The sequence below is a fragment of the Erythrolamprus reginae genome, chromosome 2, assembly GCF_031021105.1.
Source record: "Erythrolamprus reginae isolate rEryReg1 chromosome 2, rEryReg1.hap1, whole genome shotgun sequence".
NCBI lineage: Eukaryota > Metazoa > Chordata > Lepidosauria > Squamata > Dipsadidae > Erythrolamprus > Erythrolamprus reginae.
This window is the reverse complement of record NC_091951.1, coordinates 128,279,819-128,301,547: the sequence shown is the minus strand read 5'-3', so window position 1 is coordinate 128,301,547 and position 21,729 is coordinate 128,279,819. Positions and strand designations below refer to the sequence as shown.

The following is a 21,729-nucleotide window of genomic DNA, read 5'->3' as shown; positions in this document are numbered from 1 at the left end:
TATGCCACCCCTTTCCGAGGACTCAGAAAGGGGCGTGAACATGTGAGTAAGTTGTATAAAAGTATTCATGAGGAATTGTGGAAGTAAGACAGTTTTGGAATTTAAAATGTTATTTGGGGATATTGAAGAAATAATGTGTGTGTGAGAAACACACACACACACACAACAGAGAGAGGGAGGGAGGGAGGGAAAACTCATGTATATAATGTCCTTCATATGTCTTAGATTGTACTCTCTCAGCTGATGCTATTACTGACCGTTCTGATGAGGCATAGTTACATGCACTGCTATGAAATCCCATTATATTGTTTTCTTGTACTGATATTTGAGATGGAGGACCAATGTTTTAATGTGGGTATTATTAAACTTGGGTTTGCTGGCTTACAAACAGCATTTTTATATTTGCTAAAAATATTGAATGACTTTGAATATGAGTGTGATGCTGAAGACCATTCTCTCTTGGTTTTGATATTCTTTTACAATGCCTCCTCCCACTCCATGTAAATGCATCTTCCTAATTAATTTATAGTATGGAATGAATGGAAAGTTAAAGATTCATTTTGCATCTTCTTTTTATGTATCACCTTGCCTACTGTTTGTCTAAGAGATTGCTAACGTAAAATCACTTCTTTTTTGCCTTTCTTCTCTGCACATACAAGGGGAGCCCATGCTGTAGGATCATGCTTCTGATGAGACACAGCTATTTCCTGGAAATCACCATTGTCAGATCAATGGTCTCCCTCTCTCTCTCTCACCCTCCTTCCCCTCCCTCTCCCTCTCTCTCACACATGGATCCATACTTTTCTCCCTTCAACAACGTTCCTTCCCCCCCCCAGTTCACATGTTTTTCTGTGAACAGATGTGAATTTTTTTTAAAAAAAGTTTTATTTTGATTTTCAATTATCAAAAAGAGAACATCTCAATCTTCTTTTACAGATCATGTGAAGACATGTGAACTGTATTCTATCTTTTTCTTATTTTCTCTCTATTTGCTCTTTTTGTTGAAATGGAGGGAAATATATGTAGAGAAGGATTTCTGTGTCTGATATGTGCAGATAGGGATGAATCAGGTTTGTTAAATGAAGTATTTTATTTTATATGAGGTTAGTATTATTAGTAGTTATTATTAATTTAATTAGTATTCATTTTGTCCTTTCCATGTGTGTGGGTATATGGATTTATACAGAGACATATAATCAACTATACATACAGTTTATATTGTGTATGTAAATCTTATACAGAGATTTAATGAGTCAGCTTTATGTTTTCATGCTTGGACTTTTCTCAACCTATTGTTACAAGTCAGCCTTGGGGGAAAAAGAATAAAAGAGAAATCCTGGCCCAGTTCTACTATTGCTATACAAGTACAATATTATTTGTATTTGTATTTATTAGATTTGTATGCCGCCCCTCTCTGAAAACTCGGGGTGGCTAACAACAATAAAAAAGACAATGTGAACAAATCTAATATTAAAAATAATCTTAAAAACCCCAATTTAAAGAACCAATCATACATACAAGCATATCATGTATAAATTCTATAAGCCTAGGGGGAAGGAAAAATTTCAATTCCCCAATGCCTGACGACAGAGGTGGGTTTTAAGGAAGGCGAAAGGCAAGGAGGGTTGGGGAAACTCTGATATCTGGGGGGAGCTGGTTCCAGAAGGTCGGGGCCGCCACAGAGAAGGCTCTTCTCCTGGGTCCCGCCAAACAACATTGTTTAGTTGACGGGACCCGGAGAAGGCCAACTCTGTGGGACCTATTATGTTCTTAACTATGAAGGAAAGATGATAATTTCTGTGTTCCAAAAGCAAAAATGTCTTCCATTTAACTAACAAAGCTCCCAGCTTAACAATTTATGTTTCAGCTTTAATATATTAATGAACATTATTTATTAAATTCTTTCTGAGTACAGTAAAAGTTCCATTTTGAGAGACATCCACATGTTCAGAGCTAGGTGACATCAGATTCATTTGTATAATCCAGCTAGCCATTCACTGGAGAGGAGCATACTCTCTATTGGTATCTTTCCTTTCCCCAGCATTTTAAAGGGACAAATGATGCATAAAAAACAATTAGTTTAGTTTCCCCACCTGTGTGGAAACTCTTAGAGGAAATAAATCATGGAAATAAGGCATACGTTTTATACCTACACATCCCACCGCACAGAAGAAAGACATTTCTCAGTCTTTCCACTAAGCAAATGTCTTCTGCTAAAGTTGGGAGTTTTAAGCCTCCAAACAGTCTCACTTGCTGCTTGGAGACCCTACCCCACTCCATGGTTTAAGAATTTTTTTTTTACCTTCTTCTATGAAAATGCACCAGGAGGATACCAATAAAAAGATATATCATTGCTGAGCAGACCATCATTCCCAAACCTAGGGTGAGCGCCCTGGTCTCCCCTTGTTTCTGTTCTGCCACCACCTTTTTCGACAACATGACTTCTTGGAATGCTTCTTTGGTTCTTATCTCTGCATAAAAATATAATCAAATCCATTAAATCAAATCCATTTTCTTGTATGATACCTCCATTAAAAGTAAACTCATCCTCTTCTAAGAGATTGCATATAGTACCATATTTTTTTGTAGTATAAGACCCATTGGAGTATAAGACACGCCTTAGGAGGAAAATAGGGAAAAGTATCTCCTTACCAGGTATTCATCCGGCCAGCGTCCTTAGTGTGGTCAGCTTCAGCACATTATTTTATCTCCTGATTAGAGCTTTAACCCGGCTGTTCTGTTCGAGTCTGTGCAACACGAAATCGAAATTTGAGACCCTGTAAAAATTTTTACCTGCATTTCTGAAACTTGAAATTTCATGACTTTTCATCATTTCAGGGGTTCCTTTTATGAGAATTTTTTTTGGGGGGTGGGGGGGCTTAGTTTTTGCTGGGTAAAAAAAGTCACACTTGTACTGTTTACTGTGTGACTCGCAGCGAAAATTATTTATTTTAAGTGCTTATATTTGGTCAATTTGAAAACTTCTTTCCCTTCTAAACTAGGTGGAACATTTCTGCACAGAATGAAATGAAAATTGAAATTAAAAAAATAATGCTTATTGGTTTATTTTGTTCATAAAAGCCCTCCCTGCCCCTTTTTGGTGATTTTTTTTTTCAATTTATAGATAGTTTAGCCTGCAAAATGTGTACTATTTTACTAAATTTGGTGTCAGCTGCTCAGACCATCAAGTATGTTTTTCCCCCAATAGGAATAGTTTAGTGTTTCATTTGTAAATGCTGGTGGGGGGTTTTCAGCCAAAACTCTAAATTTCATTTCCTGAAGCCAGAGGTTCTTATCCCATGCACAGACTAGCCCTTGAAAACTATTACATGCTGTCACAATAGAAGTTCAATATTACTTGGATGAATGGGTGGGTTCTGGCTTACCTCACTGCTGATTTGTTTCTTGATGCACTGTGTGGGCATGTGCGCATTGCACGCTTCATGGGTGCACCGGCGCAGTGCTAAAAATCAGCTTCTGCACATGTGCAGAACAAAAAAAACCATATGGCGGCACCATAGGCGCCACAAAGAAAGCCAGTTCAGGAGCATGGCAGGCCTGGTTGCTGCTGGTTCTAGCGATCTGGGCCACCAAGTTACTACTGGTTCCATAGAACCAGTCAGAAATGGGAGGAACCCACCTCTGATTGGCTGAAGAATTTGCTTTCTGACTAATCTTTGGTAGTATATGGTAAGATGAAAACAATGCTCAAATATTCAAGCTATTATGAGAATATCTGAGTGAATAATATTCTTTTCAAATAGAATGAAGGTTTATTTTTTGGGAATGGAGAGGGTAGATGAATGTTCCAACTGACCAAGAGACAGTGGAATGGATAAGATATTTTGGCCTGTTTTCCCTGACAGCCATGTTAAATGCAGAAAACATTGACAGATTTGCAATGTTCAGAGTCAGTTAAGCATAGATCTAATGAATATGCACAGTTCTGTTATGATTTTCCTTCTTTTGCTATCCACCCTGGTGCACCAGTTGTGACCCTATTTGGACCTGGACTCACTGCTCACAGTCACTCATGCCCTCATCACCTCGAGGCTTGACTACTGTAACGCTTCTTACATGGGGCTACCTTTGAAAAGTGTTTGGAAACTTCAGATCGTGCAGAATGCAGCTGTGAGAGCTATCATGGGCCTTCCTAAATATGCCCATGTCACACCAACACTCTGCAGTCTGCATAGGTTGCCGATCGGTTTCCGGTCACAATTCAAAGTGTTGGTTATGACCTATAAAGCCCTTCATGGCACCGGACCAGATTATCTCAGGGACCGCCTTCTGCTGCACGAATCTCAGCGACCGGTTAGGTCCCACAGAGTGGGTCTTCTCCAGGTCCCGTCGACTAAACAATGTCATTTGGCAGGACCCAGGGGAAGAGCCTTCTCTGTGGTGGCCCCGAACCTTTGGAACCAACTCCCCCCAGATATCACAGTTGCCCCCACCCTCCTTGCCTTTTGTAAGCTCCTTAAAACCCACCTCTGTCGTCAGGCATGGGGGAACTGAGATATTCCCTTCCCCCGAGGCTTCTAAAATTTATGCATGGTATGTCTGTATGTATGATTGGTTTCTTAAATTGGGGTTTTTTACATTACTTTTAATATTAGATTTGTTCATATTGTCTTTTTACTGTTGTTAGCCGCCCCGAGTCTATGGAGAGGGGCGGCATACAAATCTAATAAATAAATAAATAAATAAATAAATAAATTAATTAATTAATTAATTCTCTTTTGGTACAAAACAGCTTTAAAGTGTTTTTGACAGAACTTTGGTAGGTAGAATGAAGTCTCCTTTCCCTGAAGTCTGGTTTTCAGGAATTTGTTTATAAGTTTAGAAGGAAGATAGATTTATTTGAGAAGGGCATATCAGTGATGCTGGGGTTGGTGACAGTGGAGAGGTTATGATTCATTTTACTTCACCCTCAGGCTCTCCTTTCAATTGAGTTGCAGTCTTGTACAGTTCCCCCAAAGTCATCCAAATAGTTAAACTATTTATAGCAGTCCTTGGAGAGTGTATTTGTAAAGTCTATTGCAGCTCGGATGCGGTGTAACTATGCCATTTGGGCCTGCTGTGAAAAGGGAGATAGATATAATATACTTTTTAATGGACAACCTTGAATAACTTCCAATGTAAGATGCTATGAACCTAAAATATGTCAGCTGAACATTTCTTCCGTATTATTTCCCCATAAATTCTCTCACAGACTGCTGCGTAATAAACTGCTTTCAAATTTTAATACAGTTCTCATGTGTTAAGTCCAGGAGTATGGAGCTTTAGATTCCTGGGCTAAATTGATAGGAAGAAGATGAGCATAGCTTTAAAATTGGGAAAGGGAGGATTTGATGACCTGTGCCAAATTGATGGTGCTGTCTGATAGCTGAAAGTGCAAATAATCTACAAGCTCTAGTAATGAAAGTTAAGGAGCACAAACAGCAAAAAAGGGACTAAGATTTAACATAAAGAAGACCAAACTAATGATCACAGAAACAGCAACCAGCTTTAGAATTGACAGTGAAGATACTGAAGGGGTGAATAGTTTCTGCATAGAATAGTCAACAGTAAATAAATTAGTTGTCAAGAATCACACCACAGACTAGCCCAGGCTAGCACGCAAGCAGCCAGGAAGGCCTTGGAAAAGATACTCAAATATTATTGATGTTTGTATATTATGAAGATCAAGCAAGCAATGTTTTTCTCCGTGCTAAAGGAGCGGGTCCAGCAGTCACGTGGGTTGTTGCTCATGTCCAATCCGGTGGAACTGAGCCTTGTATTAAAAAAGCCTGCTGGATCCGCCCCTTCCCAGAATTCGCTCAGTTCTGCATCCAGCAGTATCGTGAAAGGCTCGTTCAACTATTAACACCTTCCCTTCCACTTCTTTTTCTACTAGAACAGTAAGAAAATTATTTCTTTCATTTAGCTTGCTTATAGTTTCGCCACCCGTAGCCGGCTAGGCTTCCCTCAGGGGAGAAGTCTGCAGCTCGGCCCCCTGAGGCTTTTTCCTCGCCGCTAGCTTGCAGCTGCTGCTGGACTGGATTTCTTGTTTACAATCCTCTCGGCCTGGAGGTCTGTTAAGCAAGCTTTTGTTATTATCTAAAGGGCTATTACCTCCTGCGGTGTGAGACGCTTTCCAAGTTCTCTTGTCAGTCTCCTGGACTTACTTAGTCGCTCCTATTAGATTTAATGGAGCGGGGTTTTTTTTTTGGCGCGAAGGCCTTCGCACCCCTTAATTGCGCATTTTCGTTTTTGGCCTCCAGCCAGTCGTTTAGTGCTTTTCAGTCCACCGCTTGGATCCTGGAGTGGGCTTTGAGTCTCTCAGGCTAAATTCTCCACCGGCTACGCCTCCAACCAGTGTGCCTTGGTTACTTATTTAAGTTTAGGGAGGCCAGCCACGCTGCATTTGAGGACACGAACTCTGGTCTCACCCAGATTGCCCTTAAGTCGCAGCAGCTCCTAGGCCTAGGAGCAGGATCCCATTCCTCTTGGGAAAACTGTTTGAAAACTTCTCCCCCCAAAGAACTTTGGCTCAAGTCTGGTTTTCTGTTAATTTTCAGACTATGGCTTCTTTTCCCAAGAGAGGCACAACAAAAGGTCCCAGAGAGGCTAGGCCTACAGGCGATGAGATTACTAGTATCCCCCAGGCATCTGCCTCCTCTTCTTCTAGAGCCCACCCTTTGGCCAAGTCCACCAGGGCTGAAAAGAGAAGGGACCTGGCCCTCCAGAAAATACACGATAAATCAGCAAAACGTTTGAAAGTGCAGGCCCAAGTGCACATTACCCCTGACCCCCCAGAGGCTCCTAACCTGCCTCTTTCTGGTGTCACTGTGTTATCTCTGGATGAGCCAAACCTAAACAGACCCCAACCTAACCTATGGGGCTTAGGTCCAGAGGAACCAGATATAATGGAAGATTCCCCTCAGCCAGAAACCTCTCAGGCCTTCAAGGACTCTTCTGCCATTCCTGCTGATATCTCTACTCTACCACCAGAGTTTCAATCTATTTTTTCTGTCTTATCTAAGGCCATTGATGCTAAACTCTCGGCTATCAATGTACCCTCTTTGTCTCACCCACCTCTATGTTCCTCCCGTCCCTTGAGCTCTCCTTCAACCTTTAGAGCTCCGATCAATGAGGACTCAGATTCTTCCCAGGAAGAGCATGAGGACAAATATCTAGAGGAGGATGACGATCCCTTTCAAGGTCTCTCAGAGGACGAGGAATCTCAAATTAAGATCCCAACCCCAGCTACTATTTTCCCTTCTCAACTTTTCAAATCTCTCCTTCTCAAAGCAAGAGTGTCCACAGGTCTAGCTGGCCAGGAAAAGCAGGCTACTCCCTCCACTGATCCCCCGGAGGAGAACTTACCATACATAGGTAATTCCTATGCCGAAACTGTTTAAGGATGCCTTGCTTAAGCAGTGGGAACATCCAGCCTCTGGCCTTAACCCCACTACCAAAGACAAGAAATTATACAAGCTCTCTCCTTCATTCGAAGGGCTCCTATCCTGTCCTAAACCCGATGAACCGATCAAAACCCTCCACTCTGCTGCAGCCATGCCTGGTGAAGCAGAGGAGGTGCTTCGCCCAGAAGATAAGCGACTTGAGCAAATGCTCAAGAGAGGGTTCACCGCTGACTCCTGGGCTATTAAAAGTGCCGCAGCCGCATCCTTCTTCTCCAGAGCTATGCTCCTGTGGCTTCGTCAACTCCAGCAGCATCTTCCCCCCGATGACCTAAGGGATCAACAGGACTTCAAGAAGATCTTTGCTGCCGCCCAATATGTGGCAGATGCTACACTACAATCCTCCAGATTTGCAGCCAGGTCAATAGCGGCCTCCACGATGGCCAGAAGACTTCTATGGCTTCGCCCTTGGCAGGCAGGAGTACGACAAAAGTGGCAATTAGCCATGGGTCCATTGAAACGCGATCTCCTCTTCGGAGATCTACTGGACCCCCTTCTCACGGAAACCACAGACAAGAAAAAAGTTTTGGGCCCAACCATCAAGAAGGCCACCAAAATGCAGTCCTTTCGTCGCCCAGGGCGTCAGCAGGAGCAAGGGGCTACCTTTCAAAGGAATCCAGGTCAGTATTCCCCGCGCTTTCGTTCCCAAACTAGGAACTCCAGGGGTAGAGGCTTCCGTTACCAAAGAGGAGCCTCTTCTAACAGGGCTTCAAAAAAGCCTAGATGGTAACTCACCTTCTTTTCCCATAGGCGGTCGCCTTGCCCATTTCTCCTCCTCATGGCGCCGTTCTTCCAAGGATCCCTGGGTCATTGACACTGTTGAAAAAGGTCTCCGTTTAGAGTTTATTTCTCCCCCCCCAAAACATTTTATTTCCTGTCCCTCCCCCAGGTCTTCCTCATCTCGTATCCGGATGGAGGAGGCTATCTCTCACTTATTATCCATCAAAGCCATTCAATCAGTCCCTTCCGGCCAGAGAGGCCGGGGTTTTTACTCCATCCTTTTTATGGTCCCTAAGACCTCTGGAGGTTGGAGAGCCATTCTGGACCTCAAAAATCTGAACCTCTTCATCAGATATAGAAAATTCAAGATGCATTCCTTGACATCCATTTTAGCCGCCCTTCATCCAGGGGATTTCATGGTCTCCTTGGATCTCACAGAAGCCTACCTCCATATTCCTATTGCCAAATGCCATAGAAAATTCTTACGTTTTGCCTTCCAGGACAGACATTTTCAGTATAGGGCTATGCCTTTTGGGCTTTCCTCGGCCCCAAGAGTCTTTACCAAGCTCTTGGGATCCCTGGCGGCTCATATCCGGGCCACGCCCATTCATATTTTATGTTATTTAGATGACATTTTAATTCATGGGAATTCTAGAGATGGAGTGGCTGCAGACCTCTCTGTCACCATGTCAGTTCTACAGAACCATGGTTTTTCCATAAATTTTGGTAAGAGCCATCTGCGGCCATCCACTTCCATTCTACATCTGGGATCCATCATTAATTCAGAGATATCCCAGGTATTTCTCTCTCCTGAGAGAAAACAGAGCATAGGGGACCTGATTTCACGTATTCTACCCCACCAATCGGTCTCCATAGTCACCCTCTCTTCTCTTCTGGGAAAGATGGTGTCATGCATTGGCATTATCCCCTGGGCCCGTCTCCATGCCAGGGAACTGCAGTGGCTTCTGTTACCTTTCCAGAGATCGGGGCACAGCAACTCGACACGTCGCATCCCCATTCCGCCGGCAGTTCGCAGATCCCTCAAATGGTGGATATCTCCAGCCATGGACAAAGGCTCTCCCTTCAGGTGCCCAGACCAGTTTGTTGTCACCACATATGCCAGTCTACTGGGATGGGGAGCCCACGCCCAAGGGCTGATAGCCCAGGGCACTTGGTCACCGGAGGAAGCCTCCAGGCCCATCAATTGGCTAGAATTGAGAGCCGTGTCCCTAGCTCTGAAACAATTCATTCCTCACATCTCCAACCAACATGTTCTGATTCTGACCAACAACATAGCCACCAAAAGCCACATTTGCAGACAGGGAGGCACAAGATCCAAGGCTCTCATGAGGGAGGCCCTAAAGTTAGGCCTTTGGGCGGAGAAACATCTCCAGTCGCTTCTAGCCGATCACATCTCGGGGAGCCTCAACGTCCAAGCGGACTGGCTCTCGCGAGCGACCATAGATCCAGGAGAGTGGAATCTCCATCAGGCACTGTTCCACCAAATCTGCCTCAGGTTCGGCCATCCAGTGCTGGATCTGTTTGCGACCGAAGCCAATGCCCAGCTCCCTCACTTCATCTCCAGGTTTTCAGCTCCGGGAACAGAGGCAATCAATGCTCTCAGGAGTCCCTGGCCTCCGGGTCTACTTTATGCCTTCCTTCCAATTCCAATTCTCCCGGACGTGATCCACAAGATCATCCTAGAGAGGGCTCAAGTAATCCTGATCGCCCCCCACTGGCCTCGCTGACCCTGGTTCGCGGACCTCCAACAGCTGTCCGTTCAGGACCCCTGGCGACTCCCCGTTTCGGAGGATATGTTGCGGCAGGGGGCCTCCTTCCATCCAGACCCGGAGTGGTTCCACCTCACCGCCTGGCTATTATCCGGAGAGACCTAGACCTGCGAGGGTACGATCCGGATACAGTGGAGATCATCCTGAAAGCCAGAAGAGGATCTACCAATCGGATATACGACCATACATGGTCCAAGTTTCATCAGTGGTGCTCGCAGGAGGGTTTATCTCCCCTGTGTCTTCCCATTCACAGGATAATTTCCTTCCTCATGAAAGGATTCCATCAAGGCCTATCTACCAGCACTATCCGTCGGCACTTGGCAGCCATTTCTACTGTCTTGGCAGGGCCTTGCAGACAGCCTCTCCGTTCCTTCCGGAAATCCAAGAATTTCTCAGAGGTATGGCCAACCTCAGGCCTTCTAAGGTCCACAGATATCCTTCCTGGGATTTACCACGGGTTCTCCACTCCCTTACTCAGGCACCCTATGAACCCCTGAAATCAGCGTCTCTCAGGTACCTATCTTTCAAGGTAGCATTCCTTGTGGCGATTACATCCGCCCGACGCATCTCTGAGTTGGCTGCTCTCTCAATCAGACAGGACCTCTGCCAGTTCCATCGGGACAAAGTGGTTCTACGTCTGGACCCCACCTTCCTACCCAAGGTCAGTTCCATGTTCCACAGATCCCAGGACATTGTCTTACCTTCCTTCTGTCTCCAACGGGACCATCCCCTGGCAATTAGATGGCACACTCTGGACCTTACTAGAGCGCTGAAAATTTATATTCAACGCACAGGACACATTCGGCGATCTGAAGCACTCTTCGTGGCCTATCATCCCAGATCCATGGGTTCCAGAGTGTCTTCAACAGTAATAGGCCGTTGGATCAGAGGGACCATCTCTAAGGCCTATGAGTCAGCCTCCCTCTCCATTCCAAAGAATATTACAGCGCACTCCACCAGAAGTGCTGCCACTTCTGCTGCTTGGGCGACTCAAGCCCCGTTGGAAGAAATATGCAAAACAGCCACTTGGGCCTCGCCAAATTCCTTCATCAGACACTACAAGATCGATACATACGCCTCAGCGGATGCTGCCTTCGGTAGAAGGGTTCTCCAATCCGTTATTTATCACGATGGCAATCTTAACCCACCCTAGGGACCTATCTATTGGGTATGTCCCACGTGACTGCTGGACCCGCTCCTTTAGCACAGAGAATAGGCGTTGATTGCTTACCTGAACGCCTCTTCTCGTGCGGTGAGCGGGTACAGCAGTCACTTCCCTCCCTTTTATGTGTCTTTTTCCATATCTCCTATAACCTAACTTTCTTCTAACTTACGAGAGTTGAACATACTTGAGCTTTCACATCTGAGCCTAAGTCTACGGATTCGCGAATTCTGGGAAGGGGCGGATCCAGCAGGCTTTTTTAATACAAGGCTCAGTTCCACCGGATTGGACATGAGCAACAACCCACGTGACTGCTGTACCCGCTCACCGCACGAGAAGAGGCGTTCAGGTAAGCAATCAACGCCTATTTCCTAAGATTCCATGGTAGTAGAGGTTGGGCTTGAAGAAGCAAGATACAAACTGTTTCAAAGTTTTAACCTATTGGTATTGGGGAAGACTCCTGAGATTACAATGGAGGGGCAAGTAAATAGACAAGTAGGCAATCAAATATATCAAGCCAGAGTTTTCACTCGGCACAAACATCAGGTTTACTTTAGATTATGTAAAAACCTCACATTCTAGAGAAGGTCCTAATGCTTGAGGAGAGGTGGAAGGACTCAGTTAGAGTGACAGTGGGTTCATCATTGGAACATCTGTAGGACTAGGTTGAGAAAAGATCCTAGTAGAGAAAATCCATGTGGTTGTTAACAGTTTAATTTAATTTAATTTATTTGACTTCTCTGCTATCCAATCCCATGGGACTCAGGGCGGTTTACAACAATAAATAATACAAAGTAGTATTACAAAGAGTCAAATATAAATATAAATAATAAAAAACAGTAAAAACCTCATACTAGCGATAAAACACCTAGCAAACTATCTAATCAGATACACATACATATCAGGTTAATAACATTTCAGCCCCGCCTAGATGTTAACACTCATGGCCCCCAGGCCTGCTGGTAGAGCCAGGTCTTCATGGCCTTTTGGAAAGCCAATAGGGTGGGAACAGTATGGACATTGGGGATAGTTGGTTCCATAAGACTGGGGCAGCCACAGAGAAGGACCTCCCACGCGGGCCCACCAACCTGCCTTATTTAGTCTACAGATCTAATTGGTCTCTGGGAGGTATGCATCAGGAGAATGTCCTGTACATAGTCTGGTCCTAAGCTATGTAGGGCATATAGGTAATGACCAACACCTTGATTTGTGACTGGAGACTAATTGGCAGCGAGTGCAGCATACGGAGCATTGGTGTTATATGATGTACCTAGGTACACCATGACAGCTTACACAGCTGCATTCTGGACTATCTGCAGTCTCAGAACACTCTTCAAGGGTAGCCCCATATAGAGTGCATTGCAATAATTGAGACGGGAGATGATGAGGGCCTCAGTGACAGTGCATAGAGCCTCCTGGTCCAAATAGGCCTCAACTGGTATACCAGGCGAACCTGGGTAAAGCTCCCCTGGCCACAGCTGAAAGATGGCGGTCAAGCCTCAGCTGTGGATCAAGGAGGAGTCCTAGGTTGTAGAGGAAATGCCCAGAGCCACTTGGTCTTGTCGGGGTTAAGCTGGAGCCTATTGGCTCCCATTCAGACCCTTCAGCTTCCAGGCACTGGCACATTACACCAACCACTTCACTGAATTGGCGCAGGGTAGAGATGTATAACAGGGTATCATCAGCATATTGATGATACTTCACCCCGTTCCATTGGATGATCTCACCCAGTGGCTTCATAAAAATGTTAAATAGTAGGGGGGAGTGGACAGACCTCTGCAGCACCACACAGAATAGGGGACACGGGGTAGACATTTGCCCCCCCCTACTAACATCAACTGTGAATGACCAGAGAGGTAGGAGGAGAACCTTCATGAAATAGTACTCCCAGTCCCAATCCCTTCAGCTGTCACAGAAGGATTCCATGGTCAATGGTATCAAAGGCTGCTGAGAGGTCAAGAATCACCAGGATAGAGGAATAAACTTTATTCCAGGCCCACCAGAGATCATCCATCAGTGTGACTAAAGCGGTTTCTGTGCTGTGACTGGGTCTGAAACCATACTGAAAAAGGTCAAGATAATTGGCTTCATTCAAAGACCGCAGGAGCTGGAGTGCCACCACCTTCTCTACAACCTTACCCCAAAAGGGCAGGTTGGAGACTGGCCTAAAGTTCTTCAACTTGGCTGGATCCAGGGATGGTTTCTTGAGGAGGGGTTGCACAACTGCTTCTTTTAGCAGTTGTAGAAAAGACCCCTCGCTCAAGGAAGCAATCTACGGCTAGATCCAGGTGCATGTCACCTTCTTGATGGCTGAAACCAGCCAGGAGGGGCATAGGTCCAGCAAACACGTGGAAGAACATACAGCTCCCATGGCCTTGTGTACTTCATCAGGAGTTACCAGGTCAAACTCATTCCACACAACAGGACTAAGACCTGACCATGTCACCTCAGTCTGAATTGCCCAATTGGTGTCCAGATTATTCTGAATCTCAGTGACTTTATCTGTGAGAACAGAACAAATTCTTTAGCTCTACCCTGTAAGGGCTGCATCGCTCTACCCATTCAAAAGGGAACAGGTCAAATAGGTGGCTGGGCAAGACTGGAGGCTGGGCTCTGCAGATGCAAAAGAGCAGTAAAATGCACACATTTTGCTGCCTCTATCACCACAAGGTATGGTGTCAACTAATCTCTTAGTTGACATTGACTTTGTTGACTTTGAGACTTAGTTGATATTGACAATGTCAATTAATCTCTTAGTTGACATTGACTTCGGTGGCACATCATCAATCTTGGTTGCAGGATTCCTGGTACATTATCCCAGTCTTGGATTTGGTTTCTTTCATGTTTTTTTCTTCTTCTAGAGTCTGATATGATCTTTTTTTAGACAAGAAAAGTTCTCCTTCATTTATACATTGCCCTTTTAAAATGTTTTCAGAAAAGTTCATGAGAAACTTGGATTTATTTATTGAATCCATTAATTCACCTTATAACAATGTTCAGCATGAATAATCAAAAAGCATATTCTTACGAACAAATCATGAGACGAGCCCACAACGCAAACAGTAAAACAGGGCCTTATTCCTTTAAATGCTAAAATAGACCAAAAAAAGGAACCACTATTAATGACACACAAGTATGGTACATTAAATCTACTTCTTCTCAGGGATTAAAGGAAAGTGGGTGGTAAGGAAGACAAGATAACTTTATTTAAGTCCTGCCACCTTGAATGTTAGAACCTATAATTCTTGAACTCTTTATCTTCCAGCTAACCTGAATCTCAGTTTGAATCTCAATACCTGTGCCTTCTACACCAAGGTCAATAACATATGGTAAATCTCTTCCCACAACAATTTTACAGTAATAATTAAATATGAATTATAGATATTTTTTAAAAAACCCACTATCATAAGAAACCTGGTTTTTTATTAATAGATTTATTTGTTTTCTGCTGCTTCTTTATAAGCTGTTATGTTGCATAACTTGTATAGAAGTTATGCAACAGAAAACTTGTATAAAAATTTTATACATATGTATAAAACATTGTTATATCTTTGTATACCATCAATACGTACTTGACAAAGCAAACAAATAAATAAAAATTTATCCAATGGTACTCATTTTCTATTGAAAAGCTATTTATCTTTGTGGAAACCATCATTCTTTCTTTAATCTTTGAAATATCAGAGTACTGATATATGTACTTATTTTATAAAGTGAACAATATTTCTACAAATATCAGTTCTCTATATGCCAAAATGTATATATGGGGAGAGAGAAGGCAAGAAAGAGTCTACACTGGAAACTGGGAAAGTTTCAAAGTTGTACATTTACAAAAATACTGAAGAGAGCTTTGGAGATAAAGAAAAGTTAGTGAGACAGATCAGATTAAATTAAGATCACTGTTGAATAGGAATAATCTCTACTATATAACATTTGGTTCCAGGTCACATTTTTCTTTATCTGTACATTATATAGTTCAATGATAAAGACACTGTTGAGAACAGAACCACAGGTATGGATTTGACATGAATAATGTTTCAAGATAATGTTGCCATTACATTAATTACCCTAATGTACTAAAAAAAGTTGAAATTCAAATTAGATGGTAAACAATGTACTTTAAAAAAATACATTTAACATTTCATTAGCTACAATTAGAACATTCCACTCCTTACCCTCAAAATTGTTACTTGCTATATGTTATAAATATCTACCTTTCACATTGGCACTCTAAACATTTCTGTATTTTATAATATGTACACATACTATAGACACTCCCAATATTAATTTTCATTCTAAAATGATGTCATTAAAGAAAATGAAAGCATTTCAAAACATAGAATCCCTTTAAGAAAGCAGGCAGCAGTGGACATTTCAAAAAGATCCAGTTCAAATTACTGATATTAAAATATTAAATGATATTTAATCATTACTAAATAAAGCTAAGCGCTGCCACTGTGTGCCCATAAACTAAAACTCATTAACATCATAAACACAAAACTATCCCATTTTTTTCTTTTAGAAAATATATATACAGTATATTGATAAAAAAGGAAAACATATTGTGTTTTTTGTTTCTCCTCCTACTTAAATAAAATAAGGTTTAAATGTTTCTGAAATTTGGTAACACTCTAACAGGAATCTAATCATTCAAGAAATGTTCATGTTATTCAGAAACATTGTATAGACACACAGGATTGCTGAAAAGAAACTTTTCAGAAGTCATGCTTACCGCTTTTGAAATGTGGCTGAGAAATTCATGAATTTATTTGGGGAAACTGATTTGAAAAGAACTGCTCTATGCTGGGCCCCCAAGTAGCAAATCTGTCGCTGTAAAACAGCCTTCCTCCGAACTAGCTGATGATGATTTTTGAAAGTGGATGTTTAGCTAACATTTCTAGTATAAGATTTCTGCTACCATACAAGGTAAGGTATGGAAACGTGCAGGCTTTTTCAAGATTGTGCAATGCAGGAACTGATGTGTTATGAACAATTGTAAGCTAGAATCCTCTATTCCTTTATGCTGGAAATGGAAAGATTCCTGCTTTGTATCTTATAATGCAGCTAAATGTAATCTCCATGCACTGGCTTACTTTATAAACTAGTAACAGAATCCATGGCATTTTCTAAATATTAACTTTAAAGAGATTCTACTGCCCAGCCTTTATTTTTCTTCTTCTCATTTTTATATTAAGATAAGGTTTGTGTTCAATTATTCATATAAATCCAAATGCAGTAGACATTGGGGTTTATATTTGAGCACAAAGTGTTTATTCTCTTGGACTTCAAAACATGATAAACATGATAAACATATTATTTTTCCTCATGGCAACATGCCTCTCAGCAAATGAAGAAATCTGAGAAATAATAATAAAAAAAATAGAAAAGTTTTGATAAGAATGGACCAAAGATTCCCCAAATATTATGTTTACTTGATTGTTACATCTTGACTGCCACCTTTTTCATCCAGTCACGTGAAAGTTAAAAGTTATTACTGAATCTGCCTGATAATTGTATGTAGAAATTTAAAGATTTTTTAAACAATGAACCCCTAATTGCAAATATGGAGACAAAAGGATTTAGAATTCTGAAAAAAGTTGTAAATGAATGATCATGTTTTAATGCCATTGTTTTACTAAAAGATGGCACAAATTTTGAGAAGATGATGTTGTTTATCAAATGAAAACACCCTTTGAATAAGAGAGCATGATGTTTTCCACGGATATAAACCATCGTGCTACCATTTTAGCACCATTAACAAAGTTGCTAAAAAATCAAGCTGGAGTGAAATATATAGAGTACTCATGATTCAAATGAAGAGAAATCTTTTGGGCTTCTCTTTCTTTTTGACTGCTGATTACTAGACTAGCACTTTGGACTGAATACTTCTTCCTACTTATGGTATTTTTATCCATAGTACTTTTCAGATAAAACAAGAAATTCTCGGTACTCCCGAAGATTACTATTTATTAGCTAAACTTTGATGAAAAGGAAAAGCAGAGGGAAGGTAAATAAGATACTGTTCATTCAATCGCATTTCAAGTTCAGTTTAACCTCTCAGAAACTTCAGCTGAAGGTATGCTGACTCAAGAGTTCCAAAAATCTACGCATGCAAGCTGGGGGGGAAGGGGGGGAATTGCTTTTTTAAAAAATCTGAAAATCATATATCATTTTATAGGCCTTCCTTTTGATTTGGAGTACAGGAAATACACTTATTTATTTAGCATATGGTTAGATGTTAAAAAGCACATTACAGTTACATTTACAATGAGTAAATTCCACTGTTTATTCCATTTACAAATTCCAAGGTAAATTTAAAGGTAATATACTATTTGTTCTGCCCGTGTGTTTCAACCACCCATAATTACAGGGTAATTAGTCCAGGAAGACACATACCACACGATAAAAGGAAAACCCAAAAGTTTTTATAAACAGAAAAACAGAAACAGCTCCCTGTTTAAATGTCAAAGGGATTTTCTGGTACACACAAGGCACAGGTTAAATGCAATCCAATTGCTCACCCAATAACTGGGAAATTGAGTCGATATCTAAAGTCCAGAGAGTCTACACACAATCTTGAACAGCACAAAAACCACAATCTTGATGAAACAATGAATCAGATAAACTGCCACAAGGCTAAACCAGCACGCTGTTCTTTTTATCTGTAGCACTAATTACAGCAGCCCACCCAACCACAGGTGGCCTCATTTTCTCTTGTAATAATCCTTCAGTTGTTGTCTCCTATGCATCACTCTACGCATGCATGGATATGTCATTAATTCTTGTTCAGAATCCAAGGATGATACAGATGATTGATCTCCTCCTGGGCTGTCTGCCAAATTCCTCTCTTCCCTGTCACTCACGCTTCCTTGGTCAGAGGAGGCTTCGTCGGCAGATTTCATCAGGAGCAAAACAGGCCTGCGGCATGTGGATGTTTCCCCCACATCCACCTGCATATTCCTTGGGGCAGGAGCTCGGCCAGAGCTAACCACAACACTATTTATATAGTAAGTGTATGATTAGTTGCATACAGATTTTCTGGGGTTTCCTTGAAATTTAGTGTATTAGGAAATATACCAGAAATTTGGCTGCTAATTTCAAACCAATGTGTGAAATGTTTTTCTTTTTCTTTTTTTTAATGCAGTTTTGCCTACCACTTTACTGAGAGAAAGTTAAAGCAGTTCCTGGAAAGTTACCATGTTAGCTTTTTGCAACATGGAATGGAGAGGTTTTTTTTACCAATTTGACATTTTGGAAATTTTTATCAGTCCCAGTCTACTTATCAGAAGTCAGGACTCAGGAGTATTGCCCCTGGTTTTTTGCCTATGTGGTGAATGATTTGATTAAATGAAGCATGATAAGCAAAACAATTGTTATTAAAAATAAAAACATCTTTTTATTTACCGGTATGTTCACTTTTTAAAAAGCAATTGGAATGAAAACAAATGGTCTTCTTTAACATCTAGGTGCAATTGATTTTAAAAATGTGATTACTCTTAAGTAGGTTCTTTTAGTATTTAGGACTCTGTCTTATTCTTCAATACAGGTAGTCCTGAATTTACAACAATTCTTTTAGTGACTGTTCAAAGATAAAACAGGACTAAAAAAGTGACTTGTGACTATTTTTTCAAACTTAAAATCTTTGCAGCATCTCCATGGCCACATGATAAAAATTAAAATACAGTAGTACCTCGTGATATGAACCCCTCGTCTTACGAACTTTTCAAGATATGAACCTGGGGTTCGGGATTTTTCTGCCTCTTCTTACGAACTTTTTTTGCCTTATGAACCCGCTGCCGCAAACGCTGAACCCGGCAAATGTTCGGGTTCGGCATTCGGATTCGGCTGAGAAGCGCCGCCGCCCGGCTGTCACGTTTTGAAATACAGAATACTTATACAGAAATGGTGTGATAGGAGAGAACTGTGAAGTACTCAGAACACACGTGTTGCAATTTTTAAATGGTCTTCAAGGGAATGTCCATGTAAAGTGCATTTTAGTATGGTAATTGTCAGGGTTCTAAATAGCATTCAAAACTAAATCAGTGTCCGATGGAAAATATTCCTCAATGTTCCAATTTATTAGCAGAGCTATGTTGGCACATCTGGGAGAAACCCGAATATGAAGTCCCGGGGTTGAAATATGAAGCCTTCACCCAGTTGAAAGTTCAAGCCCTTGTCCCCACACCCCTAAGTCCATCACGTTGACCAATCTTCATCTGTCAACTTGGCAGATTCCACCAATCTCCTTCAGTGCAGGTGTAGGAGTACAAAGACAAAGAATGACCTTGACTATCTAAAAAAAATAAAGTGTGGCAGGCCAAAGGCCCCAATGAAAATGACTTCAGCCTGACAGTAATACAACCAGGAAATGGTATGGTAGAAGTTTGAATTTTATAAATCACAAGTGTTTTCATGCCTTTATCCACTAATTGTACGAGGTGGTCATCCTCTTCCATATCAACCAAAAAAACTGGTAATAGCTTGTAGAATAATTGCATATCTACTCAAGCTTTGGCTTAACATCCCTTATTTATATTTACATGTATTTATTTAAAAAATTTATAAGATGTCCATCACCATCCACCAAATTTGGACAATTCCAAATCATAAGTAAAAACAGCATTTCTGGAAGGATAATTACTAGCAAGTAACTTACTTCCTCCCTCCCTGAGCTCAGGAGGGGAAAAAAGATAATATATACTATATATATAATATGTTTTTTAACTTCCAAATTGCCTTACTAATATTAGTTTTTTATTTCCAAATTGCCTTCCCTCAACCTGATTTTAATTTCATATGGGAAAATAAATGGCTATGAATACATATATTTTCTTCTCAGAAACTAATCCAGCTGGACTGAAGATGTAATGTAGAGATAGTAATTATTATACATTAACTATTCCAACTTTTTGTTTAAAAAATGTACAAAATGTAAAACTACATAATTTTATCAAAAGACTGGGATGAAAGGAAAGAATCTTTCACACTTCAGGCTATATAAACTAATAACTAAGTATTGACTGTACTTTATTAGGTAATGAAACTGAGTAATATAACTGCAGGGTAAATAATTTTTTGGGATACCCTATGCATCGATAAATACCATATTCAACTAGCATGTGCAGAAAAATATTGGAATGTATTTTAAAAAGATGGGTTAATAATTGAACTGGATAGGATAGGAATTTATGGATAGGAATTCTTTCTTATTGCTAAAGAGTCAGTGAATTATGGAATCAGAATATGTCTAATCTTAGAAAAAGCCAAAGACAAAATACATCATACTAACAGGACATAGTAAATAGTCAGGCTGATGCCAGAGATTGTACTTGTAAAAGAAATGAAATGTCAACGAGAGTCTTTTGAAAGTGACTGTAGAAACTTCTTGTTTTTCAGATAACTAAATGGGGAGAGTAAAAAAAGTCCTAATCCTGTATGAATAAAATGGAGGCCACAATGTTAAAGAATTCAAACATTTCACACAGAAAAAAATGAATGGTAATTTAATGTTAATGTAGATAAGAGTGTACCCCTGAATAATAGCCTGTTCTCCATAGTGTAATTCATTGATAGTTCTGAAAAAGGGGGATTTTTTTTTAAAAAAAATATCATGTAATGGTTAAGAATAAATATTTCAGCCACTGTTATGACAGGTCTTACTACCTTTCTAAAGCATTTGAAAGACTTTTCTTCTGAGAATGAAATAAATAATGGAAATTTCTTTTGGGCTTTTAATGTTGGAAGTTAGGTTTTTCTCTGTAGTTTCATGGAATAGTAGTGGAACAATTAATATAAGATCCTTCATGGGATCGAGGATGGCGCAGGTCTCTAGCAGGTGGCATACTCATGAGATCTAGCTAGGAAGTATATATTATTTTAAACAATGCATTGTTTTCTGTTACAAAAGAGAGACTATCAGTGTCTCTGTCCTAGGTCTATTTTTTTGATGGACTATTTAAATCTTTTAATCTTTATCCTCTTTATCTCTATCTGTTAACTTATTTTTTACCATTTTTCAATATAGCTTCCTAAGTTCTTACTACCTAATTCTATCTAAAATTCTTAATATTTTCTCTAATATTCTTATGTCATTTTGGGATAATTAAGTCTTATTGTGTCTCCATGAAGTATGATCTCTGTAAGATATCTGCTCTCAACTTTCTGTAATTAAGAAAATATGGTACTATAAATATATGATTACAAAGAAGTTATTTGATTCAGCTAAAAGCAGTCAGTTGTGAAAGCTTCTGTTTTATTTCTGCAATGGGGAGTAAATTCTCTAATAGTCTATATATACAGGAATGTCATTGCTACCAAATACGATATAAAGTGTAGAAAATATATCACTTTATGTTAAAGTTTATCTAAAATGAAATTGCTTTGGAAATTAAAAAGGGCATGAATTCAGGGAGCACTGAAAAATGTCATTGTTATAAAAGCAGAACTAATCAATGAATGTCAGAATTCAAATAAAGGTCAGGAAAGTGTTTCCTAATGTGGCAGGATTTCTGAAATATAACAAAAAGTCCCTATCATTTTTTTCCATGTAAGAAAGAGTTCATAAAGTCCATGCTATCTCATACTATGGTGAAAA

The 21,729-nt window shown here is 40.6% G+C and overlaps 2 protein-coding genes across 3 annotated transcripts in view; one reads left to right on the top strand and one right to left on the bottom strand.

The window, feature by feature from the left end:
* The window catches only part of KCNMB1 (potassium calcium-activated channel subfamily M regulatory beta subunit 1), a 31,842-nt gene extending 15,852 nt beyond the window's left edge, over positions 1-15,990 (bottom strand). Inside the window, exons 1-2 of one of the 2 annotated variants that reach the window (XM_070739457.1) lie at positions 15,868-15,990; positions 2,303-2,471 (exon numbers count right to left, since the gene is read on the bottom strand). In XM_070739457.1, coding sequence (XP_070595558.1) covers positions 2,303-2,439 — 137 coding nt within the window. In that variant the 5' untranslated portion in view covers positions 2,440-2,471; positions 15,868-15,990. Of the gene's footprint in view, positions 1-2,302; positions 2,472-2,652; positions 2,728-15,867 lie in introns of those variants that run through there. The other variant, XM_070739458.1, reaches the window with a different exon arrangement.
* KCNIP1 (potassium voltage-gated channel interacting protein 1) overlaps positions 1-21,729 on the top strand; it is a 664,229-nt gene that overhangs the window by 71,676 nt on the left and 570,824 nt on the right. The window lies entirely within an intron of this gene.